This window comes from Lactuca virosa, chromosome 5, assembly GCF_052849685.1.
Source record: "Lactuca virosa cultivar CGN04683 chromosome 5, Lactuca_virosa_CGN04683_v6, whole genome shotgun sequence".
NCBI lineage: Eukaryota > Viridiplantae > Streptophyta > Magnoliopsida > Asterales > Asteraceae > Lactuca > Lactuca virosa.
The window spans coordinates 368,008,930-368,027,872 of record NC_136430.1 but is presented as its reverse complement, the minus strand read 5'-3'; the positions used below and the strand labels follow the sequence as shown (position 1 = coordinate 368,027,872).

The following is an 18,943-nucleotide window of genomic DNA, read 5'->3' as shown; positions in this document are numbered from 1 at the left end:
ATATATATATATATATATATATATATATATATATATATATGTATAGGTTCTTTTTAGGGGTGTAAACGAGCCGAGTCGAGCCCGAGCCTGACCAAGCTCGAGCTCGGCTCATTTAATTTTGAGGAAACTCGAGCTCGTGAACAATTTAGTGAGCTCGTGAGCCTAAATGAGCCCCCATATATATATATATATATATATATATATATATATATATATATATATATATATATATATATATATATATATATATATATATGTGTGTGTGTGTGTGTGTGTGTGTGTGTGTGTGTGTGTGTGTGTGTGTGTGTGTGTGTGTGTAGGCTCATTTAAGCTCGTTTAGGCTCGTGAGCCCACTAATTGAAGCTCGGCTCGAACCCGTTTAATTCGATCTCGAGTCGAGCTTTTAACGAGTCGATCTCGAGTAGCTCATGAATAGCTCGGCTCACTTACACCCCTAGTTCTTTTGAAGACACCAAATAAAGTGAGGATGGGAGGACAATTCCTAGCCAATTATTTTAACAATATCCAACTAATTAATATTAATTCAGTAAAAAATATATCAGGGTATTTTTGACTTTTTATTATCATAATTAATATCATTGTTAATGTAAATCTCTAATAATAAGGAAATTGTTTTAAATCCTTTGACTATTTCTATATATTTGAAAATCCAGGATGTTGAACTCACGTCAATGTAGATATGAATTTCTAGGGTTCACTTGCGACACCAACTGAAAGAGAAAAAATACGAGGCAAGCAACGACATGAATTGGATTTCGTTTTCAGAATTGATTATTCAATTGGTTGTATCCATCTATGATTCTAACAAGGTACAAACTCTCATTTCGTCTTTACTTTTCATTATTTCGGATTTGTAGTGAAAAATTGTGGGATTTGGCTAACCTGTTTCTCAATCCAGATTGAATTCGAAAAATCAGGATTTCAAGTTTCAATTATCTTTATTAGCCATAGAAATATACCACTATTTCTACGATACCAACTTGTTATTTCTTCGTTTCTTTCTTTATGCTTTTCTTTCTCTAAGAATTTTTGGATGTCGATATATTTGTGTTGATATTGTGCGAGTTGAAGAAAATGAGTGTTTCAGTTCCACCGAAAAAAAAAGAGGAAGTTGTGACGCCATGGTTATAAAAACATGCACTCCTTGAGTCACGCCATGATTTGAAGTTGTGAGAACATGATTGTGTATGTAGCATGCTAAAAACATCAAAACCAAAGATTCTACAATTTGATTTCTCATGTTACATTTTCTTGTGATGTAAAGTATCTGGAAGAAATTATCTCACATTAGAGGAATGAAATTTGTTTTCCAGTCAATTCTGGATGTGTATTGAAAAAAGAATGAAATTTGGTTTCCAATTTTTTTCTAACATGTGTAATTTTAGTTTAGTTCGTTTTTAGTGTTTGATCATAAAAAGGCCCAAACCTACTCTTCCTTTCCTAATTCCTATGATATCTATTAATTTCATAAACTTTTAAGTTTTAAATAAATTTTGTGCAATGATTATTATGTTATGAATTTAATTATTATTTTATGCATTTTACTAATTAGTTGAGATTCTAGCAATAATATTGCTTCCTAGTCGTACAACTCTATATATAAATATTAATTAATAATTATGCGTTCATTTTGTTACGAATTTGGTTATTTCTTACATATATATTATCTTTTGTTAGGAATTTGGTTATTTCTTTTATATATATATATATATATATATATATATATATATATATATATATATATATATATATATATATATATATTATCCATTCTAGTTTGAATATTTTGTGAGAGTTATTTTTTTTAATTTACTGGTTAGATTGTAATTCTACAATGAATATCATTTGGCAATTAGTTATTCTTTTCTTTTACTAATTATATTGTTATTCTAGTATGAATATTTTACTAATTTTGTATTCTAACATGATCATTGTTTAACAGTTGGTTATTTTTTTGAATTACAGATTATATTCATAATCAAGCATGATTACAACATTAACAAGTGAAGAACAATATCAATGTTTGGATTTCCACTTAAGATGAACCTAACAAGAAAGATGGGGGATGGACTTGAAAATAACAATACTGATATTGAACATTATAAAGATATACTGAAAGCATTTTTTTGTATTTTTTATTTCAAATTGTATTTAATCAACTTCTCTTTTAGTGGAAACTGTATTAAAACGTGTTAGTTACAATATTGTCTTATAAAGATGTTAGTTTATCAGAGTTTTGTATTCTTTTTTTTTTTTTTGTGAAATTTATTGATAATTAGACGGTAGTGTTCAAATTAGAATTTGAATATTCCAACATGATATTTTGGATATTCCAATATGAATCATGTAGTCTTTGTAAAATTTATATGTTTAAAAGATCTACTTTTTAAAATCCGAAACTTTAAAATACCAATTAATTATTTAAAAAATCATAATCTCTATTCTAATAAGTGAATCCTTTTTGCCACATGGCATCTCCTACATTCATTTTTCTATCAAAGTTAAATTACTAATTTATCCTTCATCTTATTAATTAAATTAAATAAATAAATTCAATATAATATATTCACCCGCAGAAACTATAGTCAACCTCTGTGATCCTAATATTATCTCCATTTTGATTGAATGTGTTCCTTAAAATCAGCAACAATCTTTTAATATATCATCAAAAATTGCAATAAATCAGTATACAAATTATATCCCAATTTGAATTTGATTGACTAAGGACTTCCTCTATTTCATATATACCTCAAAAGCAAAAATAAATAGATCATTTGCACACCGCCTTTCTCGACTCTTCTCCACTAATCCACGATTCATAGCCGCCAGCCTCATCTTCATCTGTCATCGAATTTGGACCTTCAAAACGCATAAAATCATAGCAGCTTACAATTATAATTCCAATCTTCATTAAAGGTTTGATCTTGGTTATAAAATATTTGAATTTGGTGTTTGAGGCAGGAAGCAAATAGGTCATTTGCTATTAAAAGTGGGTATGTTCATATATTCCGTTTTTCGGTTCGACTTTTCACCTCCTGGTGAAGACCATGGCTAAAGAAACGAAAAATATATGGGTTTCAATGTTTCTTTCACTTTGATGACATCTCTTTCATATTGCTCTTGCACAAGAAGAACATTCCTGACCGGGAGAAGTACCTCTAAATCAAAATCTATGAGATTTAATAGTTTGAACTTTATTTTCCAATGTGATTTATAATTAGATCACTTTGTGTGTAGATCATTGCTTCGAGATTGCAGGAGTCAGGCCACAGTTGTACTTTGTATGTATGTGGTTACCATTTGTAAACATCTTCCTAATAATTAACAAAAAGTAGGTTTTTAGTAGATTTTTTAGATGATGTATAAACCCGTATTTTCCATTTTTTTTTTATAATTTTGACATTTGATATTGGTTTATCTTTAGTACGTGCATGAATATGATTCTAGAAAGATATAAAATTTAAAGAACTAATTTTTCTCTCTGCTTCAGGTTATCTATGTTGATCCATCCTATCATCTGGGTGATATACAATAAACATCCGGAAAATATTTACACATGTATTTCCATCTACAAGCTCTATGATTAAAATCTTTTTCGGTTTATGGTGGTTTTTGCATCTGGATTAAGGGTTGATGTTTTGGGGATTCAATTTTGTTATGTTGCGTGTAATAAAAAGTTTTCACAAAGTGGATGGGAAAGAATGCTATAACGGCTTCCCTATGCAGCCTTACAAAGGCTATGGGACTTCATATTTTCTTTTACGAAACTTTATTGGCAAGTAAATTGAGGAATACATATTTCCCTATGCATGTGTGTATGATGATAACCTTTGTTGTGGTGATGTCATTCCTCGGGTTCGTACCTTTTCTTATTTCTTTAACCTTGACAAAGTTCCTAAATTGGTAGTCAATGGAATTTCACATTAAGATGGAGATTTTTTGGCCGGTCTTGGACCAGACCGTGTAGTTTTTGCATATTAAAATGGTTTCTCCCTTCATTCTATTTTACTTTTGTCCTGGTTTTTCTTTTTCTAATTTTTCTGCAATAATTATTGAGTAATGTTCATATGCTAACATGATATTCATTGATTAGTTGAATAAGAGATGCACATATTCACTAGAGAATTAGATCGTGGTGCATCTCTTTTGGAGTTATCTATTTTGTTTAAGTAATGGTGCATTTTGAATGTCTACTCTATTTAATGAGTTCCAAACTATAATGTAATAATTGTCAAGCATCTATTTGAAACAGATGATCTTGCTTTAATTTTCTCTGTTTCTAATTCATCAACTTCTTGATGTGTTTCTCTTTTGATATGAGTGGTTGAGGGGACTATAAGTGTTTGGAAATGCCTCAAATCTTAGAGATTTTTTTAGTTTCACTTTTTGCATGTTGGCTTGCTTAAAAAAATAATGCAAACGCTTATTGAAATTCTCAGTATCATGTGACTACTAACTAAGGCTAGAGTGTGTCGAGCTCCACCTTAGCTTCTTTGCTTGCCCAAGCTTTTCCAAACAACAAGAAGCTACTGAAGAGAGAGAAAAGGCATGTGGTTGCCCCATTACCACATCACCGTTGCCAAGTGTGTCAATCATTTAATTAAATCAATATCAACTAATCAATGTAAAAGCCTTGAGATATGACCAATAATTGATCAAGTATAAAATTATAAATTTGAGGTCTTATGATTACATTTATATGAATATGCATGCATGTCCTTATGGGGTTGAAATTATGTAAACATGGTTTTCTAGATCATAACCTATTTCTTTTATATATTATTAGTTTAGTAAGATTTTATAAATCTTTTACCCGTGGTTTCCACGGGTTGTAACCTAGTAATTAATTATTCATAAAGAATCCCTAAAAATCCTCCAGCTTTGTTATCTTTTTTCAGTTTTACTGATTTGCCCTTATGTATTTATTTATTTATTTTTATTAATAGTTATTTTATTATTTTTGAATTAAATTTAATTAGTTGGATAATGTTAAACGATTGGCTCACAATTGTCCTCACGTACTCACTTTAGAGGGTGTCTTTAATTGAACCATCATATATATATATATATATATATATATATATATATACCTTAAAAAGCATTTAGCTATTTTAAGACAAGAAAGTCTTAAATTTAAGTAGTACAAAACATGAAGCATGAATTACAATTATTTAATGCATTTTGACAACAAAAATCAAAAAGTCAAAGGGCTTGTTCAATGCACGTTTTTTTTACCAAGAACCCTTAAATATCTCATATTAAGTTATAAAACTCATCTGTAAATTGAATTGGTCAACCAAGTATTTCCTATATTTTTGCTTAAACTACTCGATTCTATTTAAGATTCATTCAAATTATCTTCTGATTTTAGTCAAATTAAACCAACTTTCCCTCAATTTCAGTTGATTGAATTGGTCAAAAGTAATTGAATCGGATACTTGGATCTTTGGTACCCTAAATACCACCACCATCAAATCATTCTTCTCGACCATCCTTCAATACCGGCATCATCACATCTGAAGAGAGCAGCCATTGTCTGCACCCACTCTCTCGCTCCTTTTGCTACTTTCTGTATTCAACGACCTATAGTCATCACCACTTTCATCCTCTCTCTACAACCAAACAATGTGATTATGTTGTTGCTTTTGTCGATCCAGAAATAACAGACGATCCAAGAGGCTTTTATTAGTTATCAATGGAAGACCCAGGAGGCTTGGTTCGCTATCGCTTCTTTTTCATCTCCAAGTAAGAAAAACAAATTTACATTTTTGACGTTTGGCTCAGATACCAGTTTTGTTTGAATTCTTTCAAAGGTTGATTGTATAGCCAATGGAACCTTCGGTTTTATAGTTTTTTTCTCAGATAGACAACATCATTTTTACCACCGATCATTACCCAGACCACCATCTATTGTGATGGAGATAAATATAAGTAACTACTAGACCACCACTCGCCACCACCTTTTATAATGCTCTGGTAAGTATTTTTAGGGTTAAAAAATGTTTTTTTTCGTCTCTTTTTTTTTATTTTGGTCTCATATCTACCCTGGTTCTTTCAGATGATCTTCATGTAAGTGATCTGGACAAAAAATGGTGAATTAAATCTTTGTCCCTTCTATTGTCAATTTTGTCCCTAACATGTTGGATTTTTCTTTATAAGAAATATTTCTACAGGACTTAACAGCCACCATTTTTTCCGGATGGCACCAGGCACCACTGTCATGACGACCTCACGCCTCACAACACTCGCCACAACCTCTTTCCATCCTTACCGCCACTAATGTTCTCTCCCCACTGCATAAACGAGAAGACACACACACCCCAATCTGCAGAATACCAAATGGTGACTTTTTTCAATCCTAAATCATGTTTATCTTAGTTTCTCTGGTTTTTTTGGCCATGTTCTTTTAATTTAGGTCTAAAAATGGATGATAAGGTGTGTTAATTAGCTGCAGGTCTAAAACTTTTGAGTTATGTTCTGATAATGATTTATTCATCTTCTAAATACAAAATTACAAATGATGTAGTTCATGCTTTGTTCTGCTTTTCCCCCCTAACATAATCTCTTCAATTTTACTGTCTGTCTAATTTGTATGTGTTTGGTTGACCAAATGATACCATAAATAGGATAATTAAGAAGGTATCTAAAAAAAACTTATGATGGTGTTCACTACTGATAGATCAAAGAAAGATTCAAATGATATACATACTATCTTTTAATCCATGGTTAGCAAATATGTTGGAGGGGATGGGTCTAAAGCCTACCGGTGAGGAGTTTCAAGTTGTGAGGGTATTAATGAAAGAACCCCGAAGAACAGGTAAATAAAAATGCAGGTCTTTTAGATTTATGGTCTGTCTTTTACGACTTCACTCGAGATATGTGTTTTCCTCATGATCTTACGGTTTCACAGGATTTTTTCGCATTCTCATATTTTTCCGAACAATATTAGATATGGGTTGTTTGCTCGAGTGTTTTTGCACTTTGAAGGTTGAAAATTTCTCCTCCTACTTTGCTGCTACTAAAGCCTCATATATGGTCTCATACCCTACTATCATGTCTAGATTTTTTGTTTTCATATTTATGCACTTCGATTTTGTTTGATTCTTTAGGATTAAAGCTTTAGTTTTGGTTTAATATTGCCATGCTTTTTGTTGGTATATTTTCATTTTAATCTTGCATGATAATAATTTTAACCGTTTGACTGATGGGTGATCTTTTAATTTTTGTGGGTTCAACAGATACACAGAGGAGATAATCGATTTTTTTTGTTGATAATTGATTTGGGTTGTTTGTTGGTTGTATAGATCTGGACATTACCGTCCCCTACATCGATTTATTATCCTGATAAGTACATATTTAGTTTTTTGTTGATAATTGATTTGTATGGTAAGTATGAAAAAAATTATTCTGTTTTCATATAGTTTCAATATAAGTGGAATGGACTCTTACAACTTTATCATTGGTAATTTTGAGGGGTTTTGTTTTCATTTTGAATATTTTGTCAGTGTAAAATTACCAAATGAAGAAGCAAATGGCGAAGCAAAGACAAGACAAGAAAAATTATACAAAACGAACATAAAATGGAGTGATTCGTTTTTAAGTTTCCATGATTGGGTTTTCTTTTATGTTCCTTTATGATTTGGCTCATTTTTAAAATATATCATAAGTTTTTTTATGTTAGTTTACTAAAGAAAAATCTTAGGAAAATTGCTCAGCTATTTTTTTACTTACAAGTTTGTTTTGACGAACTCATAGCAATAGAGTGAAAAAATAGGATTGATTCTATTGATTGGCGTTAACAAATAATTGACCTCTAAATTGAAGAACTAGACTTTTATGTCGCCACTATCACTCTTTATAATCATGTTACTTTTTCTTCTTATATTATTGATAAATATAAAAAAATGATAAAAAAAATGTTAATATATCTAATGAATTTTGTATTATTGTTATTTAGCCTATTATATTATGTAGTAACAAGAAATATACACGTGTATATTTATGACATGGAAAACTAAAACAAAGGTTGAGTTGTCTAATGATAATTAATTGACGTATATATTATATAAGATAAGGTGTTTTTGAAAACTTTATGTGATAAAAAATAATATTAAGTTATAAATGTTATAACTATATATAACAAAAGAATATATATTGCATTTAGATACCATTGCCAAAAGTAACTAAAAAATTATTTTGTGAAACTCGACATGTTTCTAAAAGTGAACTAATCAATACAAGTAATTATTCACAAAAAAATTGTTCATCGTCCATCAAAATAAAAAAGATTTTATGAAAAATGTTTCCATAAAGTAAGAATATGATCTATTAAAAACACTTCCATAAATTTTAAAAACTATTAAATGGAATTATTGAAAAGAAGTTATAAAAGTCGACCACCTTATCAAATCCCTTCTAAACTGTACAAATTGCAAGTATTTCGAAAACCTCAAACTGCATATGCGGTTCGATTTGTGGTTTTCATTCTATACTCTACAACACGCACCACAAACACACATAATAAAATGTAAAAAAAAAAGTTGACTAAATAAATAAGCACACGATACAAATTTATTTCATTAAACTAATTACTATTTTTTAACATTTTTTTAGAAATTAAAAATGTCATATATTACAAGGCGTCTCAAAATAAAATGAAAACATTATTTAACAAAATATAATTTACATGGAAGAAGCTTATATAAGTAGCTGATCTATGGTTCTCAAATTTTCTATTACGAGTCAGTAATGGAGTTGAAGAAATGGCAGACAGAAGCTTTATTCACATCCTTCATGATATGGTTATTTCTCACAATGATAAAAGCTAAATCAATAGATGCTTTGATTAACGCAATATTTCCGTCTTTGCAGTTCAATAGATCTAATTCATATTATATCATTTCGCGGATAATATTATCCTCCAAAAATAAGAGTATCGATGAGATTAAAGATTTGATCGACCGAATCATTGGAGAAGAGAGAATTTACTATAATTTTGATGAAACAGAATATGATAGAAATAAATTCTATCCGATAGAATTCATAAATTCACTCACTGTTAGTGGTTTAACCCTTCAATACCTTCGATTAAAATTTGGATGTTCGGTAACACTGTTATGAATTATTGACCCATAAAATGGATTGTGTAATGGCACCAGATTGATATCCAAAAGTTTTCAATATGATGTCATTGATGCGGAAATAGTTGTTGGGCAACTTGATGGAAAGAGGGTATTTTTGTTAAGGATTCATCAATGTTCATCTAAAGATGATTTCGTATTTCCTAGCATGACTCTTATAGATAAATTTTTAGATATAGGAAAGTATTTGCGCAAAATAACTAATTGCATCTACAAATTAAATTATGAAAAAAAAAAAAAAAACTATTCGCACCCGTCGTTTGGCGCGAGTAAACGGCTAGTATATATATATATATACATATATAAATCTTTATCTTTACTATATTATTAAAGATATTGCTTGTTACTTGAAATTTAAGAAGTTAAATACCTACTACCCTACTACCTCACGTACAATTTATTATCCAACACAATTACTTATAAATTGTTTACGGAATTAATGTGGGAATTAAACAATATTTTTTTATTAATTAGTACCTACTACCTCACGCTACAATTTATTATCCAACACAATTACTTATAAATTGTTTACGGAATTAATGTGGGAATTAAACAATATTTTTTTATTAATTAGTCACTAAAACCCTAAATCAGTCTTCTTCATCGAGAAACCCTAAATCACAATTACCTCATGCTACCATAACCTTTCTTACGCATCTGTTACCACCACCATCCAGACGCCGTCGTTACCACCACCGACGTCCGCTACCCCGCTTCTACCTTATGTCGAGACCAGAAACCCTAACCCTTTTCACTGAAAACCCTAACCCTTTTCACTGAAAACCCTAACCTTAAGTTACCTCCACCATCGCCACCAGACATGCATCACCCACCATAAACCAGAAAAAAGCCGCTCATAACAAACTGATTCTCACTCCCTTTGTCCCACACCATTATTACACCAGCATCGCACCACCATCCATTTTTCGTCCAACATCGCGTCCCTTCTTTTCGGTTCAAAATCTTAAAGATTTGGGTTTGGATTTTGAATTGATTTCCTACAAGAAAGGTTTGTTGTTAAATTTATTACTAAATTGAAATCAATATTCATCTATGTGACAATTTTGCATTTTCCTCTGGCTTCCAGATGCTTATCCTTAAAAATATTCATCCATCGACTTTGTTATCAAACCTATCAGGTAAGGTATTACCTTTGTGAACCATTGCTTGCCATTGCCAACTGAACCCTAAATTCAAGTGCTACCCCTCAAAATCATCCAAGTTTTTTTTGCTGGAGGTGCTACTCCTCTGGGAAGATGAAGAATCAGAATAGGGGAGTCAATAGGGTGGTTAATTTCATTATCACAGTGATTACTAGGGTTCAATTTAGAGGATTAAGGCTGGATCTTCGCCACCAACACTAGCAACCACTGCAATCATTAAGGTGAGTTCATTGAAGAGTTTCGCCCAATATTTTAGTCCTTCGATGGATTTCAGATCGGACGACCATATCATGAAAATTTATCCCCAGTAAGTTTTTAAACTTAGACATTAATTTGCTATATATGTTGGTTTGTTTTGAATACAATTTTTTGTTTGGATTGAAGTGTATCGGATGCCTTATCCAACTCCATCACCTGGTTGCCTTGTTGACTGGCTACCAACTCTCTTTTTCCCCTCCCCCTTCTGTTTTGTGACCTTCACAACTTCCATTTGAAAGAAAACCAAATATAAATTGTAAGAGGTTCTTTATTTGGTATGTGATTTATCTTTTTGTTCAATATGATTTCTCAAAGCCTTACGTACATAGTTGTTAGTGGTTTAGTAATCCTAATGTTTGTGAAGGGTTTCTTATTATTGTGGGAGATCTTTTATTGTCATGTGGTCTGTTCCATTGTTCATTTGGAGATAGGATACGTTTCCTTTATTCATAAGTGTGGCTGAATGTAATGGTTTTCTCTGATGTTGCTATCTGCTTAGTGCTTTATGGTGGGGGTTATTGGGTTTATTTTGAGCTTTGGTGTCCTGGTTGTTCTCATCCCTTATTTGTGTTTGTTTTTTACAACGGATGGATGGTTTTGACATTGTGTCTTGGATGCTTATGTTGGGGCTTGTTACTACTTAATAGTTCATGGGATGCATTTCATGGTTTGGTCTTGTTTTCTTCTAGCCGTTGGTAAGATTTTTGGCTGGGGTGGACGATTTTGCCCTTGCTTCTTGTGTGATTCTGATGTGGGAGATTTGCTTCTCTTCAGGTTGTGAATGGCATTTGTACATGAACAACAAATAAAATTAAGTATGTTACTACTTTATCCCCCATCCAATGCAAACTAAATAGTTTCCGGGCATGGGTTCTAATCTTTGAATATACATTATGTTTTAATGCTTCTACTATGCTGGGTTAATAGGCAAAAGGACCAGTCACCAATGTAACAAGGTAAAAGATTGAGATGCTAAATCTCATGTTGCTTTAGTATGTCCATGAGCTAATTTTTATCACTATTTTAGTTACATTATTATCACAGGTGCTTACAGGACATGATAATAATGTAGAATTGGCTTTAGTTTACCCGTTTTTTAGTTATATCCCAAATAGAGTTGAATTTTGAATCGACAAAAAATTGGTATGGAATCTGTCTCTTTTGTATAGCTTGGGTGGAGACACAAAATACCAAATGCTTTTTCTTTTTGTTATTTCTGGTTTGTGGTTTGTCAGGTTTGTCATTTGGGTACTTGCATTTTTGTTGATTACGTAAGGGAAAAACTATGTAGTTGGTATGGCTGCTATAGCTACTTTTCCGTATTTAACTTTCCTTGAGATAATATTAATTTTAATATTTTTACTCAGTGATGGTTCTTTTTTATATTTGTAGCAAATCAAGGTTATGTTAAGGCAAACGGTAAAAGATGATGTTACTAGATGTGTACATATTGGGTTTTTTAACGCCTAATCAAGTCCAACTTGGATTCGTTTGGACCCTTAGGTGTAGTGCAGGTTTTGAGATGTAGGATCAGGTTTTAATGAATGTTTGGAAGTATGCATTTTGCTACTCTATTTTTATGTTTGGAACAATTGAGCTTACACCATAAGTGGAGACTTTGTTTTAGTAATTTTGATTTTTGTTGTTATTTATCAATGTTTATTTGTTATTTTCAATTTCTATTTTATTTTATTTTTCTCATACTTATTTCACGTTTTTTTATTTTTAGAAAATTTTAATTGTATGTTTGATTGTTGAAGTTAATTTATTGAGCATATCATCACATTGATTTTTCTTTATCTTGTGCACAATTGTCATGTCCCTGTCATTCTTTTCGTAACATCCTTCCACTCCAATCTAAACTAAAAAAAGGGTCACAAAGTTAACTCCAGATTTTGATAACTGTTAAACGCAATTAAGTTAATCAAAGAATGATTACAAAAGCTCATTTGGTTTCACAATTTTAAATAAATCTCACATTGATTTTCGCTTTATCTATTTTTGGTACATTAGATTAAAGTTTGAAGTTTAGATTAAATCTAAAATAATATAATTTTATTTTCAATTTTCAATTAAAAAAATAAAAGATAATATTTTTACTATTCCAATAACTTTGAATTCGGAACCCGATTAAAATTAAGGTATAGTATTTGTCCCAATCACCAAATGTAGTTCGTAAACAGTTTGAGATCACTGTATATTTCTCAGTATACTCTATATTTTTTTTAGATCTTTTAGGGTACATTCGTTTTTAAGTTTGTAGAATTTTTGTAATTTTAAAACTTTTTAAGTTTATATACCAAGATTTTTTAGTATTGATATTATTTTTTATGTAAACAAGATTCGGATGCCAAACGTTTTGAATTTTTTTCGATTAACATTATTTTAGATTATTGGAATTTTCTTTTTTGTTACATTGCAATGTCACGGTTGATATATTTTTTCATATTTATAATTCAAATATATTATCGTATAAAAAATAGATCTTGAACTTAAAGCCTTAAAATTTAAACTAAATCGAGAAGTTTACATCTTAAATGATAATGTATCGGAAATTCTTATGTGATATATAAAATACGATTATGAGCAAATACTATTGTTATGTATTCAGTTAGTAATTATAAATGTCGATTCAGGGTATGTTCTTTTGAATATGACATGTTTCCTTATATAACTAATCAACGAAATGAGACGATTCAAAGAAAACAGATCATTCAGCACCCGCCCGAAACGAAAATAATCACCAAAAAAAAACTATTTACCGATAAGAAACTTTTAATCACCTTTTGCTCTCTGGCCGCCCATTGTCACCCGTCGCTTGGCGTGGGTAAACGGCTAGTATATATATATATATATATATATATATATATATATATATATATATATATATATATATATAGAGAGAGAGAGAGAGGGGTAGGTTCCGTTGAGATTAAAAATAAAATAGAGATCTTGAGATTCAACCTCATCCACGTATTTCACATTTGCCGCTCTAACCCTCTGGCGTACTGGCGCGGCAGGCCTGGTATAATCATAAATGATTATACATCACCGCCCGTTCCTTTCTTCTCCGCCACCATCCAAACCACCATAACCGCCACCGCCACCACAATTACCACCACCTCTGACACCAGCCGACCCTACCACTGTCACCTTCGTTACTTATACCACCGCCACCTCTGTCACCACCACCTCTTCTGCCACCAACTGTCATAATCATTTATTATTACTCAATCTGTGAACAGAGATATATGTATAGTCATTTATGATTAGGCATATATGTATAAACATGTATAATCCTATATGATTATACGTCTCTGCCATATAATCATTTATGATTAGGCATACCTCGTTGTTGCCGGTACGCTGGAGCACTAGAGCGGCAAATGAGAAATATGTGGCTGAAGTTGAATCTCAAGATCTCTATTTTTTTTTAATCTCAAGTGAACCGTCCCCTATATATATATATATATATATATATATATATATATATATATATAAAAGAAGTATTAGAGATATTTTTTTAGTTTATCTGGCATTTAAATTTAAGTTTAATATGTATATTATATAATATAGTAATTTGGAAGCCCTTTTATGAACAGTAATTGTTTTCTATTGGACCACTTCTATTTTTTTCTTCAGCAGTCAAGGGTATTGTTCATCATGTACACGGGTCGTCTTCTCCTTTACCACCGCTACTTTGATTAGTTTATTCCCTCCACGTAACCATCCACCCCCTTAAATCTCTCGCCTAACACCTTCCCATATTTCACTTTAACTCTTCTTCTTCTCTCATATGCATCACAACCTACCACCGCCTCAATTTCTACATGTATCACCCATCCATTACAATTCATTCAGATGCGTTATATTCCTTTCGATCCTTCCCACTGACTCTCGAAAAACCATCCATCTCTCTCTAAACTCATCGGCAGATCATACTTTGAATGTAGAGTAGTGGCTTCACCTGTTTCAATGTCATGGGCTTCCAGCGATACGTCTTCTCTTTCCCTTCTTCCTTATCCTGACACCGTCTCTGCCATCTTTCAATTGCCGACATGACACGACATCGTGTTTTTTACACTTGATATCAACACGACACGAACACAAATTTGAATTTCAATTTCGTCCTAATTTTGTTTCGTTTCGTGTATTTTTGTCGTGTCATATCGTCAATTGCCACCCCCAGAATCGGCTACTCGCACCACCTAAACTAAACAAGGGCCGAACCTCAGCCTATGACGCAAAACTATCGGTTTAACCAAAAGTCAAATTGAGCACAAACTTAATGGTCAACTAGTCAAAGTCAATAGTCAACGACCACCGTGTTACGGTCAACTCCTTTACTGTTCCGCTGTCACTAAGCGCCAAAAGAGTCGCGATTAGCCTTCGCGACCCGTGTTGCGATCCCCAAGACTTTGTGTCGTTGTTAATGTCCTAATAGCTTAATCTATTAAGATCTTAACATTTAACGTCCATAGTTCAAAAGCTCGGATGTGACTCTTCTAAGAGTCTTAATGGATAAAGTTTCCAACTTCATCCATTCTCATGATTTAAACTCACTCAAATTCCAAACCTAACTCTAAAATGAACCAAAACCCATGCATGGTCTCAAGGAGATGCATGCAAACTCATTTTCCTTACATCCAACAACTCCATAAGTCATTTAGGTCACTGAATAAGTTTTGGAGTTGTCCAAACTCCCAACAACATCAAGAAAGGGGCCAAAATCTCCTAAAAGTGACATAAAACTAGCTCTAATGAAATAAAGATCAAGATAGAAGCTTTATACCTTCAAAGGTTCAGAACTATGGTAGGAATGATGGATCTAAGCTTGAAAAAAGCTCTCTTGCACCAAAAGGGACTTCCTTCTCCTTCAATCTTCACAAAACAAGGTTTAAACACTCAAAACACAAGTATGGAGGCTAGGGTTTGAGAGGGAGATATTCACAGAGGATGGGGCTGCCAAATGAAGTAACCCTATAAGTTAAGGCTCTTATATAGGGCCAAGGCCCGAGACCTAGAGTTTTGAACCTCAGCCGCCACTGCATCGCGGTCCATACCTGACGGCACCGCTACTTAAATGGTGTGGCCGCGTCACGACACTCTAAGGTTCGCTTTGTGGCCCACTGGAAACCCCATAACACCAAGTTGAATAAAATTAAATGCCAAAAGACTTATACCTGGAAACCGAACGTTACAATTAGGGTTAAATGTTCTAAATTTTGTGTCAATGAAACTTTGGTTCCTAAGCTTTTTAAGTTTCTAACTTAATTCTCTAACTAACTTCTATTTCCCGCGACAAGCCATTGAACTTTTGCATAAACCATAAAATGTTATTTTCTTAACATTTTAGATCCGAACTTAGTCAAGTCAAAGTTAAATCTAATTTTTTGAATTTGGTAAGTTTGGTCCTTAAAACTTCATATCTTCACTTTGACCACATTTATCCTTCATTTCAAACTTTAACTTTTAAATCTATTAATATTGTTTTATTTTGTTTATAATATTTTGTTTAATTTATTTAATTATTTCCACATAGATGAATAAGATTTTTAGCTTTAAAATGCAGGTATTACAATTAAGTTGTGAAACAAACATACTCCTAATAGTCCTATGTATATATAAAAATATAAAATAAGAAGGGGATAAGGAATATACATTACAGACTCACCTAAGCTTAGGTACTAAACCTATAAAAATATGTTGCTTTAACTTAGTAAATATATCCGATTTGGTTTTCACTTGGTAAATATATCATCCCCGATAACATTTATTTCCTCCATTATTATTTTACCATCCCTATTTTTTCTTTCCGCCATTATTGTTTATTACTTCACCCCAGTGAACATTACTTTTTTCCACTGTCACGAAGATTTAAGATAACCAATATTCTTACTTCTTATCAAAAATATTGCGTCAATCTTGAATCTACATCTCCAATTGTTAATCGTGAATATTCATTTTTCCCAAATAAGAAAACCTATTTGATTTTTTAGTTGCCAGATATATTTCGAAAGGAAACGGTGAAGATTACCTCTAAAAGAGATGTGAAATAGAAATTACGAAATAATATGTCAGAATTAAAACGTCTTAAATATTTGGAACTAGGTGTGAGACCCGTGTATTACACAGATTCATTAAAAACAGTTATATTTGAAGATATAAATATTAAGTATTTTTTTAAAGAAAATGTTAAATATCAAGATGTAAATATTAACTATTTTTTAAAGTAAATTGTCAAAATAAATACAAAGAAAATGATAAATAAATAAATAATTCAATTTATATTAATAAAACAAACTACAGATAAATAATTATATTTTGGCCATATAATCTTTTTTTTAGTTTTATTAATGAAAAACAACAAAGTTTGATTATTTTTTCTAAATAGACTATTTTGGCCTAAAATAACAATTTAATGACAGAAATATGTCAATTTAAATTATGTGCATTGAAGGAAACATATTAAATTTTGAAAGTATAAAGAAACAATTTAATGACACATTAATTATTTTCTATAACCTAAAAATTAGAATAGTTAATTAAGAAAATTGAAAATTACAATTTAATTTTAAGAATTAACCATAAAATGACATGACAAAATAAATGAGAATGTAAAATAGAAGAAATAATTTTAATTTATTAGAATAGCTCGTATTATAAAATTAGTGGTCACTTCTTTCATATTAATCAAAATGACAATCAATTTGATAAATAATATACATTTGATCATTCATTTATACTGTATATTATTTTATTCATAATATCATAATCTTGATTGATTATATATATATATATATATATATATATATATATATATATATATATATATATATATATATATATATATATATATATATATATATATATTAACGAAGTTGAATTTAATTAATTAGTTAAGAAACAAGTGACTTATTATTAAAAGAGGATTAATTTAGGGCCACTCGTTAGAAATTACGACACAATGCAAATGTTTAAATTAAGAAAATGTCGACATCAACAGTGTGAAGATAAGGCCATGACCCCACCCACATCCTAAATAAAATACAAATACTAGTAATACTTATTTCACTCAATAATGCAACTTATTTTCTCTCAATCAACCAACCAACACACTTGAATAATTTTATTTTATGTTTGAGTTGGAATGCCATTTATCTAAATATATTCTACCTTATTAGTAATTCTTTGATTCCAAATTTTTTCATATCCAATTTTGTTTGAATATTTAGCACTCAAATATTGATGCTTAATATAAAGTATGTTAATGTTATAATCAAAAAAATTGAAGCCTTTAAACCTGCTACCCTAATCATAGCAAACCACAATAAGTCAAAAACTAAAGAATTTTTTTTTACATATATTTTTTGGTATATTTTTATTATATAGCAGAAGCCCAGCACATACTCATTTTTTGTCTCCTTAAATCTTGCTCTCCAACTTTCTCTTTCTTTCAATTATCACACTATCTATCACAAGATGGCTGCAAATATCGCTTCATCATCATCGTTGTTCCTGATTCATCATGCTCCAGCTCCTATCAAGAAAACATCAAAACGGGTATTAATGCTTGCAAAAAGCGACTCATCTCCATCATCTTCATCTTCATCTCTCATTCGGGTCGGATCATCCATCAAGATACAAAAGGTGGGTTGGCATGACAATCATTATCACACTCCTTTTATCTGTTTCTTTTTCATGTTGAAATTATACAAAACCTCTTTTTGTTTTTTCTTAAACAGGTTTTTGAAGACAAATCTAGAGGGATCGTATGTTACTTGGATGATAAAGGTGAGATAACATGTGAAGGATACGATGAAGGTCCTCGTCATCAAGGTGTTCCAACATTTTCTTGTTATCAAAGGTAATATCTTGTCCTCATCCTCTTGAACATCACATTTTTACAGTAGTTTCTGATCGAATTATTGAAATCTAACTCTAACAGAGGTGAACAACACATCGTTGATCTTCTTAATAGAAGTCTGCTTCGAGTCGTAGATGGTGGTAAAGTCAACTAACCATGGTTGCCAAACACAGCAGTTCTAAGTTCTAACTTATTATTTACGATCAAGGGAGAAAAAACCATCACATCGTCGTCCCTCCATACGCCATTGCTACCCTCTCCAGGGTTGTATAATCTATAATTCTATATACTTAATTATATCATATATGTGTCTGTGTTTATGTGTATGTGTATGTGAATAATGAATCGATCATGAAATAAAAGTCGTCACTTTACTCAAGTTCTTGTGTGTTATCTTTTTGGCACTTTCTTTTTCTTTGTAAAGCAGAAAACCATACCAATAAAGAAGACTTATGTGGGGCTAAATTACATACATATTAACCGTCGCATTCGTA

General features: G+C 31.2%; 1 protein-coding gene across 1 annotated transcript; it reads left to right on the top strand.

Annotated features, from left to right (window-relative positions):
* The first annotated feature begins 17,974 nt into the window (after window positions 1-17,974).
* Window positions 17,975-18,828, top strand: LOC145117082 (LL-diaminopimelate aminotransferase). Its single transcript, XM_079053387.1, has 3 exons — window positions 17,975-18,232; window positions 18,328-18,449; window positions 18,531-18,828. The coding sequence occupies exons 1-3, from the start codon at window positions 18,065-18,067 to the stop codon at window positions 18,601-18,603; spliced, it is 363 nt and encodes a 120-aa protein (XP_078909513.1). The 5' UTR covers window positions 17,975-18,064; the 3' UTR covers window positions 18,604-18,828.
* The last annotated feature ends 115 nt before the right edge of the window (window positions 18,829-18,943 follow it).